The sequence below is a fragment of the Pan paniscus genome, chromosome 13, assembly GCF_029289425.2.
Source record: "Pan paniscus chromosome 13, NHGRI_mPanPan1-v2.0_pri, whole genome shotgun sequence".
Taxonomy (NCBI): domain Eukaryota; kingdom Metazoa; phylum Chordata; class Mammalia; order Primates; family Hominidae; genus Pan; species Pan paniscus.
Window position 1 is genome coordinate 98,528,911 of NC_073262.2, and position 25,839 is coordinate 98,554,749.

The 25,839-nt window shown below is 37.6% G+C and overlaps 1 protein-coding gene across 1 annotated transcript in view; it reads right to left on the minus strand.

Moving 5' to 3' along the window:
* The window catches only part of DNAH7 (dynein axonemal heavy chain 7), a 336,155-nt gene that overhangs the window by 172,862 nt on the left and 137,454 nt on the right, over nucleotides 1-25,839 (minus strand). Inside the window, exons 22-25 of the mRNA XM_008950635.4 lie at nucleotides 18,300-18,440; nucleotides 15,472-15,684; nucleotides 13,971-14,080; nucleotides 1,948-2,116 (exon numbers count right to left, since the gene is read on the minus strand). Coding sequence (XP_008948883.3) covers nucleotides 1,948-2,116; nucleotides 13,971-14,080; nucleotides 15,472-15,684; nucleotides 18,300-18,440 — 633 coding nt within the window. The remainder of the gene's footprint in view (nucleotides 1-1,947; nucleotides 2,117-13,970; nucleotides 14,081-15,471; nucleotides 15,685-18,299; nucleotides 18,441-25,839) is intronic.

The following is a 25,839-nucleotide window of genomic DNA, read 5'->3' on the forward strand; positions in this document are numbered from 1 at the left end:
TATTAAGTTTATGACTCTAAATAAAAGAATGAAGATGGTCATTACATAGATTCAAAAACTGAGCAATATATACCAGACATTTCTTTAGACATTTAATAATGTGATGGCTATTCAAACTGCATGTAGAATTCTTTAGTTTTGTTATTTTCTTTTATTTATATATTTTTATTTGTACAAATTTATGGAGTATGTGTGCAATTTTGTTACATGCATAGACTGCATAGTGACTGAGTCACTATGCAATTTGGTATCCCTTACTTGAATAACATACACTGGTATCATACCATTTTGGTATCCATACCATTTTATGGTATCCATCACCTGCATAACATACATTGCCCCATTAAGTAATCTCTCATCACACCCCTCTCCCACCTTCGCGCCCTTCCATTTCTATCATTCTACTCTCTACAGCCATGTGTACAGATTTCTTAGCGCCCACTTATGAGTGAGAAAATGGGATATTTGACTTTCTGTGCCTGGCTTGTTTCATTTAAGGTAATGACCTCTAGTTCCATCCATGTTGCTGCAAAAGACATGATTTCATTCTTTTTTATGGCTGAATAGTATTTCATTGTATAGATATACCCCATTTTCTTCATCCATTTCTCCACTGATGGACACTTAGGTTGATTCCATATCTTTGCTATTGGGAATAGTGCTCATTTCAACAAGGTTGTAAATCATTACAGAGAATGAATTAAAATGTTAATTGGTCATTTAAATGTTTTCATATTTTATTAATTATAATTTTGAGCTTTTAAAAGTTCTAATTCTAATTGTTCCAGTATCACAAATGGAGAGTAATTAAACTCCAGATCAGTCATATTCCAGCCAGGAACAGTTTACTGCATGGGTTAGGGTTGGTATATATTCTATTTTGCTAGTTTGTTTATCTTTTTTAATGTTAACTTTTTCTGGAGAAAATTTGGAAACGTAAACATTCTAGAATTTTTAAAATGTGCTTTGCATGCACACGGACACAAAGAAAAGAACAATGGACACTGGGGCCTGTTTGAGGGTGGAGGGTGGGAGGAGAGTGAGGATTGAAAAACTACCTATTGGCTATTATGATGATTATCTGGGTGACAAAATTATCTGTACACCAGATAAACTCTCGCAACACACAATCTACCCATGTAACAAACCTGCACCTGTACCCCTGGAACCTAAAATAAAAATTGGAAATAAAAATAAAATGTGCTTTGAAAAATTACAGAAAAACATAAATAAATATATAATTTCAAGTGGATCATTTTGTGTTCAGTTGTGTCACCTAACATTTTAAGGAATAACAGGCTATAGACACAAGCTGCTAAAATAATCAGATGTTTATAGGTTTATAGGCAGGGACTTGGTATCTCTAATTCTACCTTTTGAAGCTCATGGACCGAGAAGAATCTAACTTAGAATTTAAAAAAAGTAATACACTGATTTGATCTTTAGAAATTATTATCACATGTAACCTGAAAATATGTACATCTATAATGTATAGATTTTTAAAAATAAAAACAAATAATAAAACTTAAGATTTCAAGTTCACTGAAATGACTGATTAGAATATGTCTATAAAAGTAAATTACTAACTCAAAATAACTTCTTAATAACAAGATCTGTAGGTTAAAGATGTCTTTAGAATCCCACGACCTTTACACAATGCAATTGTTCTCAAACTCTTATCTGCTCCAATGTATTTAAGGGACACCACTTATTCCAACCAGTAATAATGACTTGTTACAGTAGGGACTGGAGAGGAAAGTAGAGATTCTCTGCAAATAGGGTTTTGTTATAACCTTATTTCCTTTAAGAATTATTGAGATAGTGCTTCAATTTTTACTTTTACTTAAGCTACAGTAAATCTTTTACTTGTATTCAATTATGTTGCATCATAAATAACCATCTCTGATCAGTTATCCTGTTGTAAAGAAATGAGGAGTTAATTCAAACCTTAAAGAATTTTCCCAAAGCCAAATAATCCAACCCATCAGAGCAGTTGAAAACAACACATTGTTTGGCTACAGCTTTTGCCAAATCCTTGGTAGTTTCAGTCTTCCCAGTGCCAGCTGGACCCTCAGGTGCTCCTCCGAGGTGCAAATGAAGGGCTCCAAATAAGGTTCTGAAACATATTAAATAGACATTCTTTGTAGAATAATGTGATTTTTTCCCATTCACATGCCAAGAAGAGAAAAAGGTTAAATTGAGAACCAAACCTCCAGCTTCCTCTTGATAATTTCTTCCTTCCCAGTAACCTCTGAAAATCTCTGATAGTTCATTACTTTGTCTGTTATTATATTTTATTTCTGAATAGCTATATATATGCCACATTGAGAACAAATTCACTTTTGAAATTTAATGTTGATTTCTGGCCAATATGAAGAATTCAGCTGACCTTGAATCCCCTAATTCCCCAACTATAAGCATATGGAAATGTTACAGATAAGAAAACAAATAATAATTTAAAATACATGGCCATTTTTGAAAGAATGAAAAGAAAATTACCAATGAAGAGGGAATGCAAAGCCGGAGAATCAGACACTAAAAGATTGTTTCGGGATCAGTATATAAATAAATGAGTATATTTATGCTCAGATAGAAACAGAAAATAAACCCTCAGAAGTGAGCAATGTGGGGAGCTGGAATGGATCCACCTATATAAATCTAGAAGTCTTGAAAGGCTGTCTTGTCTCTACATGGAAACTAAAATCACTCCAGCAACCTACTGGAGAGGGACAAAGAAGAGTCAATTATGGAAGAGACAAGGAAGCCTATCCTTCATGCGGGGCCTGATGAAAAGCTTGTATCATTCGTGCAGGGAAAAAGAGGTCCAAATTTCTACTAGTCATGGGCACATTAATCCAAAATGATAAATTAACATTTTGTTCTGAACCAGAAAAAAACTCTAGAGTCTTCCTCAGAGATAAATATGAAACTGCTCCTTATGGACACCTCCAAGGGTGACAACATGCAAGACTGCATGGGGAAACAATCACTACTAAAACCAGCTGACAGTTCAAACAGGAGAGAGAGATCAGAGTTAGGAGTCAGATTTGCTGTGGCAAAAGCAGATGGACAAAGAGTGTTATTATATAAATGGCGTCCTACTCTCTATGGTATCCTGGTGGTCTGTTAAATGAGATTTTAAATATAAAGCAATAGACACCAAAAAATTGTGAGAGAAAAACAGAAGCCAATTTTATAAATGAGACAATTTGAAACTCTAGCAATAAAAATATAATTTAAAAACTCAGTGAACAAGTTAAATAGCAGAACAAACATAAGGAAACAGAAAATTATGCACTGAAAATTACTCAAAGAGATACAGAGACTGAATGTAAGAAAAGTTAAGAGACATAGAAGGAAGAAAATGGGGAGGAAGCAAAATTTAAACAGCAATGGCTGATAATTTTTCAGAATTCAAGAAAAACATGAATGGAAAAAGGCCCAAATAGGATAAATAAAAACTAATCTACATCAGTAACTTTACAGTGAACATCAACAACAAAGAGAAATCTTAAAAACTATAAGAGAGAAAAGAAAATTACCTACAAAAGAATAAGAATAACAGGGACTTACCAGCAGTAGCCATGGATGCCAGGAGAATAATGAGTTTTAAGGGCTGAGGGAAAACTACTGTTCATCTACACTTCTATACCTAGCTAATCTGTCATTTAATAACTGAGCAAAGACACACAAAGAAGCATTTTTAGACAAAGAATGATAGAGCTCATTACTTGCAGAGCCTCCCTGGAACAATTACTAGAAGATATTGCCTAGTAAGGGGAAGAAAATTAAACCAAAAGTAAGGCAAAGCAAGAAGCACTGGTGAGTGAAGAAAATGATAAAAATTTTTGGTAAACCTGTATAATAATAGTAAAAAATATGTAACACTCTATTTAATAGGGTTCTTTCTTGGAATTTTGACTAAAGCCCCAAGCTGAGAACAATAAATACCATCTCATCTTATCTTATAGATGGTGAAGTTGGTTTGGAACATTAGCTATCATCAGGGCATATAAAAGTTAGATAAGAAGACCGTAAGTGAGTGATCAGGAGTGAGGACTTCTTTGGAAAGAATCATTGGTGTGTTGTGTTTTTTACCTCTCTCTGTATGGTGGAAGTAAGAGCAGCACTTTTCCCTCTCCCAAGCTAACTGAGGGGCCTTTGAGACTGCTCAGAAAGCTCGACACACCATCTGCCCCTTGGATTTTCTAGAGCACAGAAACTGAGTGCTGACTCACAACCGAAAACATTTCAAGCTGAAAAGATGCCTGGAACTTCTCCTGATGGCAGAATGGGAGAAAAGAAACAGAGAGATGTGTTCCCACTGCTGGCAAAACAAATGTATGTCTATCACCTGGCCAGGTCCAGATCCCGAGAGCCAGATTTGAGTCACACTGAACGGGACCCTATGCAGAAGGCCCATCTGAAACAGGAGAAAATCCCCAAAAGAGGGTCTGTGTGTGGTGAGCCTCAGAGGCTGAAGCAAAAGCCACCTGCGGCCAGCCCGAGAAGGCATTTTCCACAGGTGGGAGAATCCAGTCACTGGAGGGGCTTTAAGGAAACCGCATAAACATCCCTTGGAAGATCTGGCACATCTGGGCTTGTGCCATCACCAAGACATCACTATACAGCCAAGAGATAGTTGTCACACAAGACACTTGTCACATATAAACCTACTTCTTTCTGTTTTCTCCCCTTCAACCTCCAATACTGGGGGAAGCAAAAGATAAGCTATTGAGGGATGAAACCAAGGATAGGGATAAAAATAGCTAAAAATTGAGCACATCTATTTTCCAAATTCAGGCTCTCAGCCTGAGTCAGGCTTGAGCTGAGGGAGAAGGAAGCTTTAAATTGGATGGGAGCTATTATTAATTTTGATATTAGATGTAAGTGGACTTTTATTATTTTAAAAAATGACACTTATAATTAATATTTTAGAGTGACCAGAAAAGCTAGGGAATCTACCCTAGATTTCATTCAGGAATGAGAAATATTTATTTAATAGAGCAACTTAGAAAAAACAGTAATAAGAAAGAATAAAATTGCTTTCTGCTTGCATCCTAAAACTGGTTTATTCAATAAACTAGTTAAAATGACTAATTTTCTGGAAAGAAATTTAAAAACAAAGTTTAATTTAGTATTTGGAATATAAGAGATAGGAACCTGGAGTTAAAGTAGTTAAAGACATTTTATTATTCAGAAAGGGAATAGAGATATTTATTAACTTTAGGCTTTATTAAGCAAAATAGGCATTCTTTAAATGTAAGATAACCTTTAAGAGAATAGAAACAGCATCCTATATCATAGCCCATATCATATCCCACGTTATATCCATATCAAATGAGATAAATGAATAAAGAAAACTCAATCACTTAATAAAAGACAGGACATGAGAAAAACAAAGCAAAACAAAATAAAATGTTAAACTTGGAGAATATAAAGCACAAAATAAGATGATTTAAATAAGTCCAAATAGTTTATGAATCACATTAAATATAAATGTGTTATACTTGCTAGTCAGTCAAAGAATACAGAGCCAGCCCCTCTTCATTTTCATTTGGCTAAATCTCCTTATCCTTCAATATTAGATCTCCTAATATAAGATCTCCATCCAGATGTTTTTGTTGCTGTTGTTGTTTGGTTTTTTGTTTTGAGACGGAGTCTCGCTCTGTCGTCCAGGCTGGAGTGCAGTGGCGCAATCTCGGTTCACTGCAACCCTCCGCCTCCCGGGTTCGAGCGATTCTCCTGCCTCAGCCTCCCAAGTAGCTGGGATTACAGGTGCCCACCACCATGCCCAGCAAGTTTTTGTATTTTTAGTAGAGACGGGGTTTCACCATGTTGGCCAGGCTGGTCTCAATCTCCTGACCTCGTGATCTGCCCACCTTGGCCTCTCAAAGTGCTGAGATTACAGGCGTGAGCCACCGTGCCAAGTCGCAGATCTTTTATTAACCATTTCCTTCTCAAAGCATTCCCACATGAACTTCCATTCCCCTCTGGATTAATATATCTGTAGCACCTAATGTTTACCTCTAATATTTCACTCAGTACACTGTAGTGTAATTGTTTTTTAAACTGACTTTTCCATCTGACTGAAAAATGTTTAAATACAGAAACTCCATATCTTTTCTCTATCAAGAGCACTACTAAAGTATGTGGTATATAGTAGCTAATCAAAATTGCTTCTTGGATTGATAGATGAAATTTAAGAATTATTTTTTCTCACAGTTACTTGGTAGATATACACATGTAATGTTAACTGTAAAGGGATTCCTATATTGTAAAATCTATAAAGACTTCCACTGGGTACAGGGTACAGCTGTAAGCAATTGCACTAGTGTTAGATCCTGTATAGGTTCTTCAAGTGATTGGGCCTGCCCCTGTGCCATACAATTGGCATGATATCAAAGAAGATTCCAGTACAACTGCATTGTTCTTGGCCTTAATTCTGAACCACTTGCCCTGATTCATTTGATGCTCCATAAATAATAGTCCTACCAGGCCAATGAGGAAGACTCACACATTAAGCACTATCCTCTATCTGAAAAACATCATTTTATTTTATTTACTTATTTATTTATTTTTTGAGACAGAATCTTGCTCTGTCACCCAGGCTGGAGCGCGGTGGCAAAATCTTGGCCCACTGCAACCTCTGCCTCCTGAGCTCAAGTGATTCTCCTGTCTCAGCCTCCCAAATAGCTGGGATTACAGGCATGTACCACCATGTCCCACTAATTTTTGTATTTTTAGTAGACAGGGTTTCACCATGTTGGCTAGGCTGGTCTCAAACTCCTAACCTCAGGTGATCCGCCCGCCTTGGTCTCCCAAAGTGCTGGGATTCCAGGCTTAAGTCACCATACCTGGCCAAAACGTTTACAATTCTAATCATTCTCTAGGAAACAATATAATTTAAAACTGCTTTTCAGTTTGTGGATATTCAATACATTTTATTAAATGCCTGCGTTATGCCAGGAAACAAGTTGGTGCTGGGGGGAGAAAAATAGGGCACAATCTTTGTCCATGAAAAGACTACAATAAAGAATATCAGATATATCAAATATATTTTCAATCCATTATGATGAGTGCTACGACAGAAGAAGATACATGGTGTGATGAGAATCACTGAGGAGAGATTCGTAATATAGGGAATGTCAGAGAAAGGCTACCTGTAAAAGGTGATGTTCCAAAGGATTAAGTAGGAGTTAGTTGTATTTATTGAGGAACAAAAGAAAGGGAGAGAACTTGCCAGGGAAACAAGAGACTGTGTGCACAGGTAGTGAGTGAAGAAGTAGAATGGTATGCATAAGAAAGAGTTTGGTGTTACTGGAATACTGAGTCCAATAGACAGATTATATTGCACCTCATATACTATATTAGAACTTAAAAAATTGGGAAGATATTAAAGTAGCTAATAGGATGGTGCTATTAGAGCCAACGAGAAGAAAAGAGTATTGAGCAGAATCTTTCTATCTTTCCTCTCTTATTGACTATATCAGCCATATGAAGGAAACTTGTATCAAAACTTCTAATTTCTCACTCCATCCATATTGTACTTAGGAGGTCAAATCCTGACATAAATGGGACTCTGTTTAAGTAGTGGTTGGAGTCATCGTGTGGCTCTCATTCCCCATCTGCAACTGGATGAATTAGATCCACTATTTTTTCTCTTGGATTCAGTTCTTCAGCCATATGGAAAGCATGCATGCTTAGCTTCAAGGAGCAGGAAATAATCAGTCATCTTCAAGCTAGGCTACATTCTTCAATCCAGATTATACATGAGAGCTCTGAATTGAGGATCAGATAATTGCTCAGCCACTTATAAACTAATAATTTTCCATTACTTTAGCTCTTTAGGTGCTCTGAAAGGAAGAAAAATGTAGATTCCAAATTCCTAACACATATTTAAGAAACATTTCTAAAATAAAATCAGATCTTTGACAAAGGAGCAAGGGCAATTTTATGGAGAACAGATAGTCTTTTCAACAAATGGTGGTGAAACAACTGGAAAAAGTGAATCTAGACACAAAATTAATTCAAAATGGATCACAGACTTAAATGTAAAACTTAAAACTATACAACTTCTATAAGACATCATCAAAGAAAATCTAGGTGATGCTGGGTTTGATGATGACTTTTTAGATATGATGCCAAAAAGCATGATTCATGAAAGAAAACTTGAAAAATTGGACTCATAAAGGTAAAAATTATCTGTGAAAGACACTATTTCTTTTCTTTTTTTGAGACAAGGTCTCACTCTGTCACCCTGGCTGGAGTGTGGTCGTTACAGTAGGTAGTTAGTCAGACATAAGCAGGGCAGGAGAGGGCTCCTCCCACCCCCCCACCCCTGCCCCACCAGGAATGTCAGGCGACTGTCAGGTGATGGTCAGGCAGTTGTTAACTGTCTCTCTAAAATAATAATTGGTCATAGTCAGCTCCAGGGAAAGGCAGACTCACAATAAACAGAAACACCTGGCTGGGCACAATGGCCCACACCTGTAATCCTAGCACTTTGGGAGGCCGAGGTGGGTGGATCACTTGGGGCCAGGAGTTTGAGACCAGCCTGGCTAAAATGCTGAAACCCCATCTCTACTAAAAATATAAAAATTAGCTGAGCATAGTGGTGCATGCCTGTAGTCCTAGCTACTCAGGAGGCTGAGGCAGGAGAGTCATTTGAAGCCTGGAGACGGAGTTTGCAGTGAGTCAAGATTGCATCAGCCGGGCATGGTGGCTCACGCCCGTAATTCCAGCACTTCGGGAGGTGGAGGGGGGCGGATCACGAGGTCAGGAGATCGAGACCATCCTGGCTAACATGGTGAAACCCCATCTCTACTAAACAAAATACAAAAAATTAGCCAGGTGTGGTGGCGGGCGCCTGTAGTCCCAGCTACTCAGGAGGCTGAGTCAGGAGAATGGCGTGAACCCGGGAGGCAGAGCTTGCAGTGAGCCGAGATTGTGCCACTGCACTCCAGCCTGGGCAACAGAGAGAGACTCCGCCTCAAAAAAAAGATTGCATCACTGCACTCCAGTCTGGGTGACAAAGTGAGACTCCATCTCAAAAAAAAAAAGAAACATCTGAAGCTGGTGATCAGCAGCTTCCCGATAAGATCTCAGGAGTTGGGCAAGTGGGCTCACAAATGCACACTGAGAGAGTCAAATGGCGGAGTTTGACAGGTATATGATCTCCTAGGGACATTCAGCTGGTAAGGGAAACACACCTCAAGTGAGCATGGGTACAACTCCAGTAAACACACTGCACATGCTCCCCTCCCAAGTGCTGGCAGGCCACCGCACAGGTGGACAGCCCACCCTAAGGAAAGAATCACGGGAGAAAGAACACAAGACCACAGAAGCATGTCAAGTCAAAAGGTCAAACCGTGCACTTGTCTTTCAAGTTGTCCACTTGGCCCTCTTCCAAGTGTACTTTCCTTCCTTTTGTTTCTGCTTTAGAGCTTTTTAATAAACTTTTACTCCTGTTCTAAAACTTGCCTCAGTCTCTCCTTCTGGCTTATGCCCTTCTGTCAAATTCTTTTCTTCTGAGGAGGCAAGAATTGAGGTTGCTTCAGACCTACATGGATTTGCCACCAGTAACATGGTGGCTTTATCATGGCTCACTACAGCCTCAACTCCTGGACTCAAGTGATCCTCCTGCCTCAGCCTTCAATGTAGCTAGGACTAAAGGTGTGCACCACCATACTTGACCATTTTTTGTTTGTTTGTTTTACATTTTTTGTAGAGATGGGAGTTTTGCTATGTTGCCCAGGCTGGTCTTGAATTCTTGGTGTCAAGTGATCCTCCTCCCTTGGCCTCCCAAAGTGCTGGAATTATAGGTGTGAGCCACTGCACTCAGTCAAAAGATAGTATTTAGACAATACAAACACAAGCTACATACTGGAAGGAAATATTTGCAGAAACACGTATCAGATAAAGGACTTGTATTCAAAATGTACAAAGAACACTTAAAACTTAACAAAAGAAAAATAAACAACCCAATTACACAATGGACAAAAGATCTGAACAAACACCTCACCAAAAGAGATATCCATATAAAAATAAACATATGAAAACATGCTCAGCATCATATATCATTAGGGAATTGCAAAATAAAGCAAAATGTGATGCCACTACACATCTATTAGAATGACTAAAATCAAAAGCATTGACAACACCAGATAGAAACTCTCATTCACTGCTGATGGCAATGCAAATGGAGTTCCAAAGTATAGCCACTTTGGGAAACAATCTAGCAGTTTCTCACAAAGCTAAACATAGGCTTAGTGCATGATCCAGCAATCATGCTCCTAGTTATTTACCCAAATGAGTTTAAAACGTATGTCCACCCAAAAACCTGCACAAGAATATTTGCAGCAGCTTTATTTATAATCACTGAAACTTGGAAGCAACCAAGATGTCCTTCAACAGGTGAATGGATAAATTATGTTACACCCACATAATAGAGTATTATTCGTCAATAAAAATGTGTTATCAAGCTGCAAAAAGACATGGAGGAAACTTAAATGCATATTGCTAAGTGAAAAGAGACAGTACGTATAATTCCAGATACTATATAACACTTTGGAATATATATACATGACAAAAATGGTCAGTGGTCGACAGGGGTTCTGCGGGAGAGGAGGAGGAAATTATATGTGGAGCAAGGGGGCATTTTTAGGGCAGTAAAATTATTCTTTAGTAGTGGATATATGACATTATGCATTTGTCAAAACCCACAGAACTCTACAACGCAGTGGACCCTGATATAAATTGTACAAATTGTGGACTTTAGTTAACAGGCATGTATCAATATTGGTTTATCAATTATAACAAATGTACCACACTAATGAAAGATTTTGGGCCAGGCGCAGTGGTTCAAGTGTGTAATCCCAGCACTTTGGGAGCCCGAGGCAGGCAGATCACAAGGTCAGGAGATCAAGACCATCCTGGCCAACATGGTGAAACTCTGTCTCTACTAAAAAATACAAAAAATAGCTGGGCGTGGTGGTGCATGCCTGTAATCCCAGCTACTCGGGAGACTGAGGCAGGAGAATCACTTGAACCAGGGAGTCGGAGGTTGCAGTGAGCTGAGATCACGCAGCCTGGAGACACAGCAAGACTTTGTTTTGTTTTTTTTTTTTAAAAAAAGATGTTAATGGGAGAAACTGGGTGGGATAGAGAGAGGTTAGGAATTCTCTGTACTTTCTGCATAATTTTCTGTAAATCTAAAATTACTCTTTAAAAAGTATTTTTCTCTTTTAAACAGAGTCTTGCTCTGTCACCCAAGCTGGAGTGCAGTGGCACAATCTCGGCTCACTGCAGCCTCCACCTCCTGGGTTCAAGTGATTTTTCTACCTCAGCCTCCTGAGTAGCTGGGACTACAGATGCACACCACCCCACCCAGCTAATTTTTATATTTTTAGTAGAGACAGGTTTTCACCATGTTGACCAGACTGGTCTCAAATTCCTGGGCTCAAATGATCCATCCACCTCATCCTCCCAAAGTGCTGGGATCACAGGCATGAGCCACCACACCAGGCCAAAAAGTCTACTCTTTTAAAGGAAGAGAATTAAATAAATACATTTAACTCAATTAAATTAGTAGGGCTTACTGTGTGCCTACATGTGAAGAACTGAGAAAGAGCTGAGGACAAAACTAGGTATTTATAGAGATGACTGGGTTGATAAATAGCCACTGTCATTTCCTGAGATGGGACTAGGGGAGGCTGAGTGAATTTGGGAGGTAAAATGGTACATTTGCTTTTAGAAGAAATGTAAATGTAAGTATCTATGAGATATCAAATGGAAATATCAAGTAGGCTTGTGTATAGCAAGCTTATAGGAGAGATCTTGGCCAGAGGTACAGATATGGGGTCTTCAAGATGTAGGCCATTAAAGCATGGGACTGGATGATAACATTCAGAAAATCACAAGGCATGAGATAAATCACTACATGAAAACAGAACTCTCGAAAACTGAGTGTTTCTAGCCCATTCTCATGGATCAATATTGTGATAATGACCATACTGCCAAAAGCAATCTACAGATTCAATACAATTCCCATATCAAAATGCTATGGTCATACTTCACAGAACTAGAAAAAAAAATCCTAAAATTCATATGGAAGCAAAAAAGAGCCTGCCTAGTCAAAGCAAAACTAAGCGAAAAGAACAAGTCTGGAGGTATCACATTACCCAACTTCAAACTACACTATAAGGCTATAGTTACCAAAACAGCATGGTACTAGTATAAAAATAGGCACATAGGCACACAAATGGAACAGAACAGAGAACCCAGAAATAAAGCCAAATACTTCCAGCCAACTGATCTTCAACAAAGCCAACAAAAACGTACAGTGGGGAAAGGACACGCTATTCAACAAATGTGCTGGGATAACTGGCAAGCCATATGTAGAATAATGAAACTGGATCCTCAGCTCTCACCTTATATAAAAATCAACTCAAGATGGATCAAAGACTTAAATCTAAGACCTGAAACCATAAAAATTCTATAAGCTAACATTGGAAAAATCCTTCTAGACATTGGCTTAGGCAAAGAGTTCATGACCAGGAACCCAAAAGCAAATGCAACAAAAACAAAGATAAATAGATGGGACTTAAACTAAACAGCTTCTGCACAGCAAAAGAAATAATCAGCAGAGTAAACAGACAACCCACAGAGTGGGAGAAAATATTTGCAAACTATGCATCTGACAAAGAACTAATATCCAGAATCTACAAGGAACTCAAATCTGCAAGAAAAAAATAACTAATCCCACAAAAAGTGGGTTATGGACATGAATAGACAATTCTCAAAAGAAGATATGCAAATGGCCAACAAACATATGAAAAAATGCTCAGTGTCACTAATGATCAGGGAAATGCAAATCAAAACCACAATTTGATACTACTTTATTCCTGTAAGAATGGTCATAATTTAAAAATAAAAAAATAGATGTTAGTGTGGATGTGGTGAAAGGGGAACACTTTTACATCACTGGTAAGAATGTAAACTATACAACCACTATGGAAAACAATGTGGAGATTCCTTAAAGAAGTAAAAGTAGATCTACCATTTGATCAAGCAATCCCATTCCTGGATATGTACCCAGAGGAAAAGAAGTTATTGTATGGAAAAGACACTTGCACACAAATGTTTATAGCAGCACAATTTGCAATTGCAAAAATATGGAACCAGCCCAAATGCCCATCAGTCAATGAGTGGATAAAGAAAATGTGGTGTACACACACACACACACACACACACACACACACACACACACACACACCATGGAATACTACTCAGCCATAAAAAGGAAGGAAATGATAACATTCACAGCAACTGGGATGGAGTTGGAGACTGTTATTCTAAGTGAAGTAACTCAGGAATGGAAAACCAAACATCGTATGTTTTCACTTATAAGTGAGAGCTAAGCTATGAGGACACAAAGGCCTAAGAATGGCACAATGGACTTTAGCGACTTGAGGAGAAGGGTAGGAGTGGGTGCGGGATAAAAGACTACACACTGGGTACAGTGGACATTGCTCAGGTAATGGGTGCACCAAAATCTCAGAAATCACCACTAAAGAACTTATCCATGTAACCAAACACCACCTGTTCCCCATAAACCTATTGAAATAATAAAAATATCAATTTTAAAAAGAAAATTCAGTGTTTCAAGGGAACAATAAAATGACTCAAATGATCCAAGAAAAAGTCAGAAAGTTTCAGGAAGAAAAGAGGGATGGACAGCGTCAACAACAAGTGACACCTACTAATACTTAGAGCCCTAGTATTGAGAGGAGGAAGCCAGCAGAGAAAGAGAAAATGAAGACAAACCTGAGAGGAAAATCAAGGGTCTAGGAAAAAATAACACAGGCTAAATTAACAGTATGAGAGGCAATTTGGTATTTTTAAATAAATCAGTGGTATAGGGGTGAGTGAAAGTTATTTCCAATAGATCCTTAAATTAAAGGGTTTACCTGTAACATCTATCCGTGAGTGGCGTAATAACCAGCCTAGGGGAATTACCCAGATATTCATATCCATATCGCAAACCAGCATTGATCATTTTTGTTTCTAAATGATTTTCCTAGGATAAATCAAATAAAATGAAGTTAAACAATAAAATTGTAAACAATATGAAATCTCAAGCTCTTTAATAAGTAATAACCATAATATAGACATCTTTAAAGTTCACTTTTCAGGTGTCATTTGATTCCATGGCAGAATTAAGTATCTAGTTTCCATCGATGAATAATTGAAGTCACTGGCTTTAATTTTTCCCATAAAATATTTTAGTATTTGTCCCTTACCTCTTCCATATTTTTAATCATTTTGTGTTAACAATAGAGTGGATATTACTCATCATTTAACAGATGAGGAAATTGATGCTTAAAGAGAATAAGTAACTTCCCCGAGGTTATACATCTGGTAACAGGAGGATCTGGCATCTGAAATGATTCCGCCATCTGAGCTTCTAGCTCAGTACTAAATACACTGCCCCTCAATTTGTTTCCCAGGATGCTAGTTCTCACTTTTTCTCTCCTCCCACCCCATACCTCCCAAGACTTCCACAAAAGCCTATATGATGAAAACTATGCACCTGTCTATGCCCACACCCAATAGGCCCTATCTTGCCCACTTTACTGTTCCGGCCCTGTTTGCATTCCCCATCATGACTACCATCACCATCCACCTGGATGCCCTGGTAAAAACCATGTTTCTGGCTTCTTCAATTGATCAATTCGAGGAATTTTTTTTTTTTTTTCTGAGACAGGGTCTCTGTCACCCAGGCTGGAGTGCAGTGGCACAATCTCAGCTCACTGCAACCTCTGCCTCCTGGGGTTCAAGCAGTTCTCCCACCTCAGTCCTCAAGTAGCTGGGGCTACAAGCACGCCCCACCATGTGCCCAGCTAATTTTTGTATTTTTAGTAGAGATGGGGTTTCACCATGTTGGCCAGGCTGGTCTTGAACTCCTGACCTCAAGTGATCTGCCTGCCTTGGCCTCCCAAAGTGCCAGGATCACAGGCGTGAGTCACCATGCCCCGCAATGAGAGGAAACTTTAATGACTAAATCAGACTGAAAGAGTTTGATTCATACATCCTTTAGATGCATCAAGAACCTAAAAACACAATTTTAAACTGACTAGTCCCAACATTTTGCAGATTCAGCAAGCCTAGCAACTCATTTAAAATGAGTAATTTTTGATAATTACTCATGATTTTCGTGTATCTATATATGGATACATGTTTATATATAACTATACATTTGTATATAGATAAGGATACAGATACCAATACAGATGACATAGTTATCAGCAGCTTAATCTTCAATATAAAGAAATGCTTACTTGGGTATAGTCTGCCATCAGCAAAAGATCTCAGATTACCGCTACTATTTCCCATGTAAGCAAGCAAGCACAAATTTAAAACTACGAGCTGAAATTGCTGTGTAATATAACATTCAGTGATACCACTTACTTGCCAATAGTACCTAAGCTGACTTAACCATTCAAAGTCAGAGTCATCGCTAATATTTTTTTTTACAAGTGATGAGAGGACATCTCTAGCATGGACATCCAGTACCACAAGTGCTCCCAGAGTTACGCGATTCTGCATGGACAATTTGCCACGCACCAAAGTGACAATATCATCAATTTGTCTGTTACACGTTTTCAAGTATTGCTCAAGAGCCTGAAAGAAAATAAGATATGATTTCCCAATGTGATCAAAATTATTTTGAACAAAACATTCTGAACTAGTATATATACAGATTATTCTCTGCATTTTGATCACAACTTTCCATGTAACACAATTTAAAAATAATTTGTTTTTCTGACTACAAAGATACTAGGTAAACAAGACTAATCAGGCCACGTATAATGGATATATGTAATTTGTGTCTACTCATTATCTTTTCCTTTTCTATTTCTTCTCTATTCTCTGTGGTTTTGTTGGAGCTGTCAATCATATTGCCCACTCTCCATGGCAATATGAAGGAGGGGATGTGTGACTAAACCAGAGCCAATCATAGTTCTTCCTGGGGACTGCTATATAGATTGAGAGAAAAAGTGCTCTTCACTAGGCTTGGTAGGCTGTGGATATGCCAACTTAAAGTAACTACAAGCTGTCTTCTGCTCTACAGAATAAAGCCTACCAGAGCCAACAGAGATAGAAAGCAACAACAAAAGACAGACCAGGGCTGGGCGTGGAGGCCTATAATCCCAGCACTTTGGGAGGCCAAGGCGGGCGGATCACTTGAGGTCAGGAGTTTGAGACCAGCCTGACCAACATGGTGAAACCCCGTCTCTACCAAAAATATAAAAAGTTAGCTGGGTGTGGTGGCATGTGCCTGTAATCCCAGCTACTCGGGAGGCTGAGGCAGCAGAATAGCTTGAACCTGGGAGGTGGAGGTTGCAGTGAGCCAAGATCACGCCACTGCACTCCAGCCTGGGTGACAGAGTGAGACTCCATCACAAAAGAAAAAAAAAAAGAGAGAGAGCAAGAGAGAGGCCACAGCATCATGCAGCCCTGAGGTCCTGATTCCGACTGTTCCTGTTTAGATCCTATGAGTCCCTCTAGTACTCTCACATAAGCTTTCTGAAAGGGGTTTGTGCTTCTTGAAATATAAAGATGCTAATAAACAAAACATTGAACATGTTAGTTTATAATAAGCTAATGCCAGTTCTGAAGACCAGGCTTGCTTCTCTTTTCTGGTAGGTAAATCTAATGAGTAAGTTAAAAAAGACAAAAATAAAATTATAGTCAACAAAAAACACTGTGCTTAAGAGACATATCAATATGCTCCAGTGGCTGCTTTTTCTACTTTAAAAACATTTAATAAAACTGTACACCACGGAGTTTATTTCACTCTGTTACAGCCATTGCTAAGTGGCAGCAATGAAACTAAAAGTGAGGGTTCCCAAGAATGAGAAAAAGTTTAAAAGACAGAGATGAGGACTGCAAGTTGTTTCTCCAAGGGGCACTTTTCTTGTTTCTTGAAATACTTCATCTTTTTTTATTTTTATTTTTTTAAGAAAGATCAGTTTTCAAAGGTTTGGTGCCTAAACACTATTTCATTTCTATTATTTACATGGTTAATTTGCTATTAATTTTCTTCTTCAGTAGCAAAAAATAAACTTCTGTCCCACCCATGTTCAACCACAAGCAGGGAGATCCCAGGAGGCTGCACGTCCCCTGGCGGCCCACCTTGGAGAAATCCCTCTGAGTGTGGTGGTTGGTGAGTGGTAGCTTAAAAGTAGAAAGACAAAATGAATTCTCTGGACTCACTGAGGAAAAAGGAAAAATACACATGGGGAGAAACACCCAAGGGCCCAAAAGTAAACTCAGGGGCTTACTGCTATTAGGGATACTCTTATGCCCCAGTGCCCTGCTTTTCATGAAGAAAGACCTTTTCCTGAAAACCCTTGACTTCCTGTTTTACACCCTATTCCTTCTTGTAGAGGAGAAGTAGGTGACCTGTTGGTAAGTTGGAGTGAATTAAACATGTGTCACTCAGTCCCTTACTCCTTGGAATCTGTCTGTCTACAGAGAACATGCATCATTTTCAAACCCTTGTTCAACAATATCTTAAAGACATTTCAAATTCCATGTCAAAAACATATTTAATAATTATGATTTTAAACTACAGATCTATATTTGCTAGGTTCCAGTTGACCCCTCAGTCAACTGAAAGCTGACTCACTTAAAATCCTATCTCAATGATAGAACTGCTGCAATGAATGTAATTTTAGTTTTTCATTAACAATTACAATCTAATTAATATTAAATTAATATATCCAATTATATTAGAATATTTACATATTTAACACTAAGCATCATTTAAATATTCATAATTATTATGTATTCACAATCAATACATTAGAAATAAAAACAGTCACAGTAAGTCAACTGGAGCTTTATCTATATAGGGTAGTTTTACTCAAGGTATAAAAGAGAATACTGTTACTTTATTTCCTGCTAATCTTTATGAGTTTCTTAGTCCTATTATCACTCTATTTTTAAAGGCATAAAATGTATACAATAACAAGATTGAGGTTCAAGTATCATTGACTTTTATATACCGTGAATAAACATGATTTAAACATAAATTTTGAAATTATTGGTATAAATTTTTCCTACATATTTGTTACGTGCAATTTTTATTTAAAAAATCTGTAATTTGGCTTGCAGCATAAAGTAGATTTTTAAGTGAACTGTATTTATTTTAGTTTTTAAAATAAGTGTATTCTGGCAATAATACTATTGAAAAAATGCTTAAAAAAACCCGAGGGTTAATAAAACCTTACCTTTATCCCCATTGGAATAGCTGTTTGTACTTCTTTCGTCCAAAAGATTTGGGATACACAGAGAACGGTCTGTCCAGGCCAATCCCTTACCCAGTTAATTCGTTCATATTTTGTATAGGCAAAAGTTGCATCTCCAATTACCTAATCAAAAAAGAATATGCTAAATATTAACCATTTCCTGAACAAGTTATACAATTGAGAGCTAAACTAAACTAGATTAATTCATACTGCTCAATTTTTTACAACATTCTTAGACATTTATGCAAGACTCACTTAAACCATGTGATTACAACTATTTATATTCAAGTTTAATCACATACCTATAAGCAAGGCAAACATACTACATAACATTTTATTTTCCTGATGTACTATCAATTTGTGTGAACCACATGGTATCAAATATTCATTTGAATAATTTTAGCCAAAGACATCCTAGATACATTTGGATTGAACAAGCATGAGCAATTTTACTGCAAAATACAAATTCAAATAATTCCAAAATGAGATCCATCAAATTTATAGATTATTTTCTTTAAATTTAATCAGATCTCCACTCAGCCATATGCCTGTACACATGCACACTTGGGCATCACACAATCTTTCTCAAGTTAATCCTGTGTTTCCAGGCCTCACTCCCTCTCAATCCTGTAGTTTGAAGCCCAAAGCAATGATGACAGAGACAGATGTACGATTCATTCATGGAGAGTTGAGGGCTGTAAAGTCAGGAAGTCTAATTTTGTACTTCACTACCTATGTTCAGTGGACTGATACATCTACTTTTTCTACCAGCCATCGGTGGGAAACACACTAGTCTGTTACATGCATCAACCAAAAATAGTGATGTCTGTGAGGTGGTATGTACTTTAATGTTAGAATTTCAGAAAAGATTTCTTAGATTTTTCTGAGAAATATCTCAGGATGGTTAAACCATTCTGGATTTCTAGTCTTGCTGGGAGATTTATAGAATGGAACAATGATAAAGGGCAGAATGCTGGGTGTTGATATTAAAGACATTTTTAAGAGCAGAAGAAGCCAAGGAAAGGACAGGTGAAAATGGACAGCTGAGGGATGAGAGAAGCAAATAAATAAATAAATAAATAAATAAATAAATAAATAAATAAAATAAATAGGCGCAGCAGAGAAATGCCAAGAAGATGGAGTAAAAATGTGGTCTAGAAGGACACTGTGGGGAGAACAAGAGAAAGACATTCAAATCTGGATCACAAAAAGGGATTTCTATATAGTTAGATGAGGAGAAATATGATTATATAAAGTTCCACAATATTATATGTAAAGTCTATTATTATATCTATGTTTACCATATTATATATGCTATATATAGAATAACATATATATGTAGTAGCCTTTCAAGCATGCAAATACACATAGCACAACACAGTAACACACATATCTCCTATTTGTAGAACTGTATACTGCACTTGCTTGGATATTTTGTCAACACAAACTTATACAGGAAGATTTTTAAAAGATACTTATTTTCTACATCAGTTTTTTTAAACTTTATTTTTTGTATTTTTCAACTTTTATTTTAGATACAGGGGGTATATGTGCAGGTTTGTTACATGGGCATATTGCACCAAGGTAGTGAGCATAGTGCCCAATAGTTAGTTTTTAAACTCATGCTCCCCTTTCTTCTCTCCCCATCTAGAGGTCTACAGTGTCTACTGTTGCCATATTTATATCCATGTGTGCTCAATGTTTAGCTCCCACTTATGAGAACACGTGGTATTTGGTTTTCTGTTCCTGTGTTAATTTGTTTAGGATTATGGACTCCAGCTCCATCTATGTTGCTACAAAGGACATGATTCCATTCTTTTTCATGCCTGCATATCCTATACAACTTCTTGCCACCCTATCTTAATGCTTTGAAATGGCAACCAAAATATTTTCTCCAAGTACTTTGACAATCAAAATTAAAAGAGTAGTTTATTATCAGATATACATAAAATAATGACTTATTACTCTATACTACATAAATTAGCAAATCATATAAGCCAATTTAATGCTGCTAAAGAGTGGCCAAAGTGGAATATATTAATATTGCCAATGGTTACAAAAACAGTAATGCTATTTGTCAATATTTATCAAGGCCTTTGAAAACTCATCTTCTTTGGCCCAGTAAACCTACACATGGGCCGTTATCATACAACAATTAAAATTCAAAGAAACAGATATAAGCATAAGTACATTCATTATAATATAATTCATAATAGGGAGAAAACCAGACCTGTCCAAAAGATTTTAAATTTTCTGGAAAATATTGTGTAGGCAAGCATTAAAGCCATATTTAACAGAAAGAAACATTAAGAAGAGAAAGAAACAATGGTAACATTGAACATCTAGATTCCAGTGAATTTTTCCAACACATTTGTGGGAGAGTCTGACACATTAATTTAAATATAAATTAATTGGAAGTCCTAGACAGAGCAATCAGGCAAGAGAAAGAAATAAAAGGTATCAAATAGGAAAAGAAGAAGTCAAACAATCCCTCTTCACTGGCAATATGATTCTACACCTAGAAAACCTCAAAGACCCCAACAAAAGACTTCTGGAGCTGATAAATGACTTCAGTAAAGTTTCAGGATATTAAATCAATGTACAAAAATCAGTAACATTTCTATACCCCAATAATGTTCAAGCTGAGAGCCACATCAAGAATGCAATCCCATTCACAACAGCCACAAACAAAAATAAAATACCTAGGAATTCATCTAACCAAAGAGGTAAAAGATCTCTACAAGGAGAACTACAAAACACTACTGAAAGAAATCACAGATGACACAAACAAACAGAAAAATATTCCATGCTCATGGATTAGAAAAATCAGTATCATTAAAATGGTCATACTGCCCAAAGCAACCTACAAATTCAACACTATTCCTATCAAGCTACCAACATCATTTTTCACAGAACTGGAAAAAAAATTCTAAAATTCACATGGAACCACAAGAGCCTGAATAGCCAAAGAAATTCTAAGCAAAAAGAACAAAGCCAGAAGCATTACATTAGCCAACTTCAAAGTATATTATAAGGCTATCATATCCAACACAGCATGGTATGTGTACAAAAACAGGCACACAGAATAATGGAACAAAATAGGGAGCCCAGAAATAAAGGTGCACACCTATACCCATCTGCTCTTTGACAAAGTCAACAAAAATAAGCAATGGAGAAAGGACTCCCTATTCAATAAATGGTGCTTAAATAGCTGGCTAGCCATATGAAGAAGAATGAAACTTTACCCCCAACTTTCATCATATACAAAAATTAACTCAAGATGGATTAATATTTAAAGGTAAGACTTCAAACTATAAGAATCCTAGAAGAAAACCTAGGACACACCATTCTAGACATTGGTCTTGGGAAAATATTTATGACTAAGTTCTCAAAAGCAATTGCAACAAAAACAAAAATTGACAAGTGGAAACTAATTACACTAAAGAGCTTTGGCACAGCAAAAGAAACTATCAACAGAGTAAACAGACAACCTATAGACTGTGAGAAAACATTCACAAACTATGTATCTGACCAAGGTCTAATATCCAGATTCTATAAGGAACTTAAACAATTGAACAAGCAAAAAACAAACAACCCAATTAAAAAATGAGCAGCAGGCCAGGTGCGGTGGTTCAAGCCTGTAATCCCAGCACTTTGGGAGGTCAAGGCAGGTGGATCACGAGGTCAAGAGATTGAGACCATCCTGGCCAACACGGTGAAACCCCGTCTCTACTAAAAATGCAAAAATTAGCTGGGTGTGGTGGTGCACGCCTGTAGTACCAGCCACTCAGGAGCTGAGACAGAAGAACTGCTTGAATCTAGGAGATGGGGGTTGCAGTGAGATGAGATTGCACCACTGCACTCCAGCCTGGTGACAGAGTGAGACACCGTCTCAAAAAAAGAAAAGAAAATGAGCAGCAGACATGAATAGATACTTCTCCAAAGAAGACATACTAGTGGCCAAAAAACATATGAAAAATGCTCCACATCACTAATCATCAGAAAATATAAATCAGTACCAAAATGAGATATCATCTCACCCCACTCAGAATGGCTATTACTAAAAAGACAAAAAAACAAAAAATGCTGATAAGGCTGCAGAGAAAAGGGAATGCTTATACACTATTGGTGGGATTGTAAGTTAGTTCAGCCGCTGTAGAAAGCAGTTTGGAGATCTCTCAAAGAACTTAAAACAGAACTACCATTCAACCCAGCAACCCCATTACTGAGTATATATCCAAAAGAAAATAAATTGTTCTACCAAAAAGACACATATATGTTCACTGGAGCAGTATTCACAACAGCAAAGACATGGAATCAACCTAGGTGCCATCAATGGTGGCCTGGATTAAGAAAATGTGATAAATATACACCATATAATACTATGCAGCCACAAAAATAATGAAATTATGTTCTTTGCAGCAACATGGATGTAGCTGGAGACCATCATCCTAAGCGAATTAACACAGGAACAGAAAATCAAATACCACATGTTCCCACTTACAAGTAAGTGGAAACTAAACCTTAGGTACTCATGGTCACAGATGGGAATGGCAACAATAGACACTGGGAACTACTACAAGGAGGAGGAAGAGAGGGGTCAAGGTTGATATACTAACTATTGGGTACTATGCTCAGTACCTGGGTGATGGGATCAATCACTCCCCAAACCTCAGAATCACACGATATATCTATGTAACAAACCTGCACATGTACCCCTGAATCTAAAAGTTGATATTTAAAAAAATAAAAATTTAGCTGCATAAATGTCTTCTTTTGAGAAGTGTCTGTTCATATTCTTCCCCACTTGTTGATGGGGTTGTTTTTTTCTTGTAAATTTGTTTGAGCTCATTGTAGATTCTGGATATTAACCCTTTGTCAGATGAGTAGGTTGCGAAAATTTTCTCCCATTCTGTAGGTTGCCTGTTCACTCTGATGGTAGTTTCTTTTGCTGTGCAGAAGCTCTTTAGTTTAATTAGATCCCATTTGTCAATTTTGGCTTTTGTTGCCATTGCTTTTGGTGTTTTAGACATGAAGTCCTTGCCCATGCCTATGTCCTGAATGGTATTGCCTAGGTTTTCCTCTAGGGTTTTTATGGTTTTAGGTCTAACAAGTAAGTCTTTAATCCATCTTGAATTAATTTTTGTATAAGGTGTAAGGAAGGGATCCAGTTTCAGCTTTCTACATATGGCTAGCCAGTTGTCCCAGCACCATTTATTACATAGGGAATCCTTTCCCCATTGCTTTTCTCAGGTTTGTCAAAGATCAGATAGTTGTAAATATGTGGCATTATTTCTGAGGGCTCTGTTCTGTTCCATTGGTCTATATCTCTGTTTTGGTACTAGTGCCATGCTGTTTTGGTTACTGTAGCCTTGTAGCATAGTTTGAAGTCAGGTAGCTTGATGCCTCCAGCTTTGTTCTTTTGGCTTAGGATTGACTTGGCGATGTGGGCTCTTTTTTGGTTCCATATGAACTTTAAAGTAGTTTTTTCCAATTCTGTGAAGAAAGTCATTGGTAGCTTGATGGGGACAGCATTGAATCTATAAATTACCTTGGGCAGTATGGCCATTTTCATGATATTGATTCTTCCTACCCATGAGCATGGAATGTTCTTCCATTTGTTTGTATCCTCTTTTATTTCCTTGAGCAGTGGTTTGTAGTTCTCCTTGAAGAGGTCCTTCACATCCCTTGTAAGTTGGATTCCTAGGTATTGTATTCTCTTTGAAGCAATTGCGAATGGGAATTCACTCATGATTTGGCTCTCTGTTTGTCTGTTGTTGGTGTATAAGAATGCTTGTGATTTTTGCACATTGATTTTGTATCCTGAGACTTTGCTGAAGTTGCTTATCAGCTTAAGGAGATTTTGGGCTGAGACGGTGGGGTTTTCTAGATATACAATCATGTCATCTGCAGCAGAGACAATTTGACTTCCTCTTTTCCTACTTGAATATCCTTTATGTCCTTCTGCCTGATTGCCCTGGCCAGAACTTCCAACAATATGTTGAATAGGAGTGGTGAGAGATGGCATCCCTGTCTTGTGCCAGTTTTCAAAGGGAATGCTTCCAGTTTTTGCCCATTCAGTATGATATTGGCTGTGGGTTTGTCATAGAGAGCTCTTATTATTTTGATATACATCCCATCAATACCTACTTTATTGAGAGTTTTTAGCATGAAGGGTTGTTGAATTTTGTCAAAGGCCTTTTCTGCATCTATTGAGATAATCATGTGGTTTTTGTTGTTGGTTCTGTTTATATGCTGGATTACATTTATTGATTTGTGTGTGTTGAACCAGCCTTGCATCCCAGGGATGAAGCCCACTTGATCATGGTGGATAAACTTTTTGATGTGCTGCTGGATTCGGTTTGCCAGTATTTTATTGAGGATTTTTGCATCGATGTTCATCAGGGATATTGGTCTAAAATTCTCTTTTTTTGTTGTGTCTCTGTCAGGCTTTGGTATCAGGATGATGCTGGCCTCATAAAATGAGTTAGGGAGGATTCCCTCTTTTTCTATTGATTGGAATAGTTTCAGAAGGAATGGTACCAGCTCCTCCTTGTACCTCTGGTAGAATTCAGCTGTGAATCCATCTGGTCCTGGACTTTTTTTGGTTGGTAAGCTATTAATTATTGCCTCAATTTCAGAGCCTGTTATTGGTCTATTCAGAGATTCATCTTCTTCAAAAGACACATGAAAAAATGCTCATCATCACTGGCCATCAGAGAAATGCAAATCAAAACCACAATGAGATACCATCTCACACCAGTTAGAATGGCGATCATTAAAAAGTCAGGAAACAACAGGTGCTGGAGAGGATGTGGAGAAATAGGAACACTTACACTGTTGGCGGGACTGTAAACTAGTTCAACCATTGTGAAAGTCAGTGTGGCGATTCCTCAGGGATCTAGAACTAGAAATACCATTTGACCCAGCCATCCCATTACTGGGTATATACCTAAAGGATTATAAATCATGCTGCTATAAAGACATATGCACATGTATGTTTATTGCGGCACTATTCACAATAGCAAAGACTTGGAGCCAACCCAAATGTCCATCAATGATAGACTGGATTAAGAAAATGTGGCACATATACACCATGGAATACTATGCATCCATAAAAAAGGATGAGTTCGTGTCCTTTGTAGGGACATGGATGAAGCTGGAAACCATCATTCTCAGCAAACTAACACAAACACAAAAAACCAAACACCGCATGTTCTCACTCATAGGTGGGAATTGAACAATGAGAACACATGGACACAGGAAGAGGAACATCACACACCGGGGCCTGTTGTGGGATGGGGGATGGGGGGAGGGATAGCATTAGGAGATATACCTAATGTTAAATGACAAGTTAATGGGTGCAGCACACCAACATGGCACATGTATACAAATGTAACAAACCTGCACGTTGTGCACATGTACCCTAAAACTTAAAGTATAATAAAAATAAAAATTTAAAATTAATTAATTAGTTATACTCCCTTCCGTTCCTTTGCTCCATCATGATTTTTATTCTTGA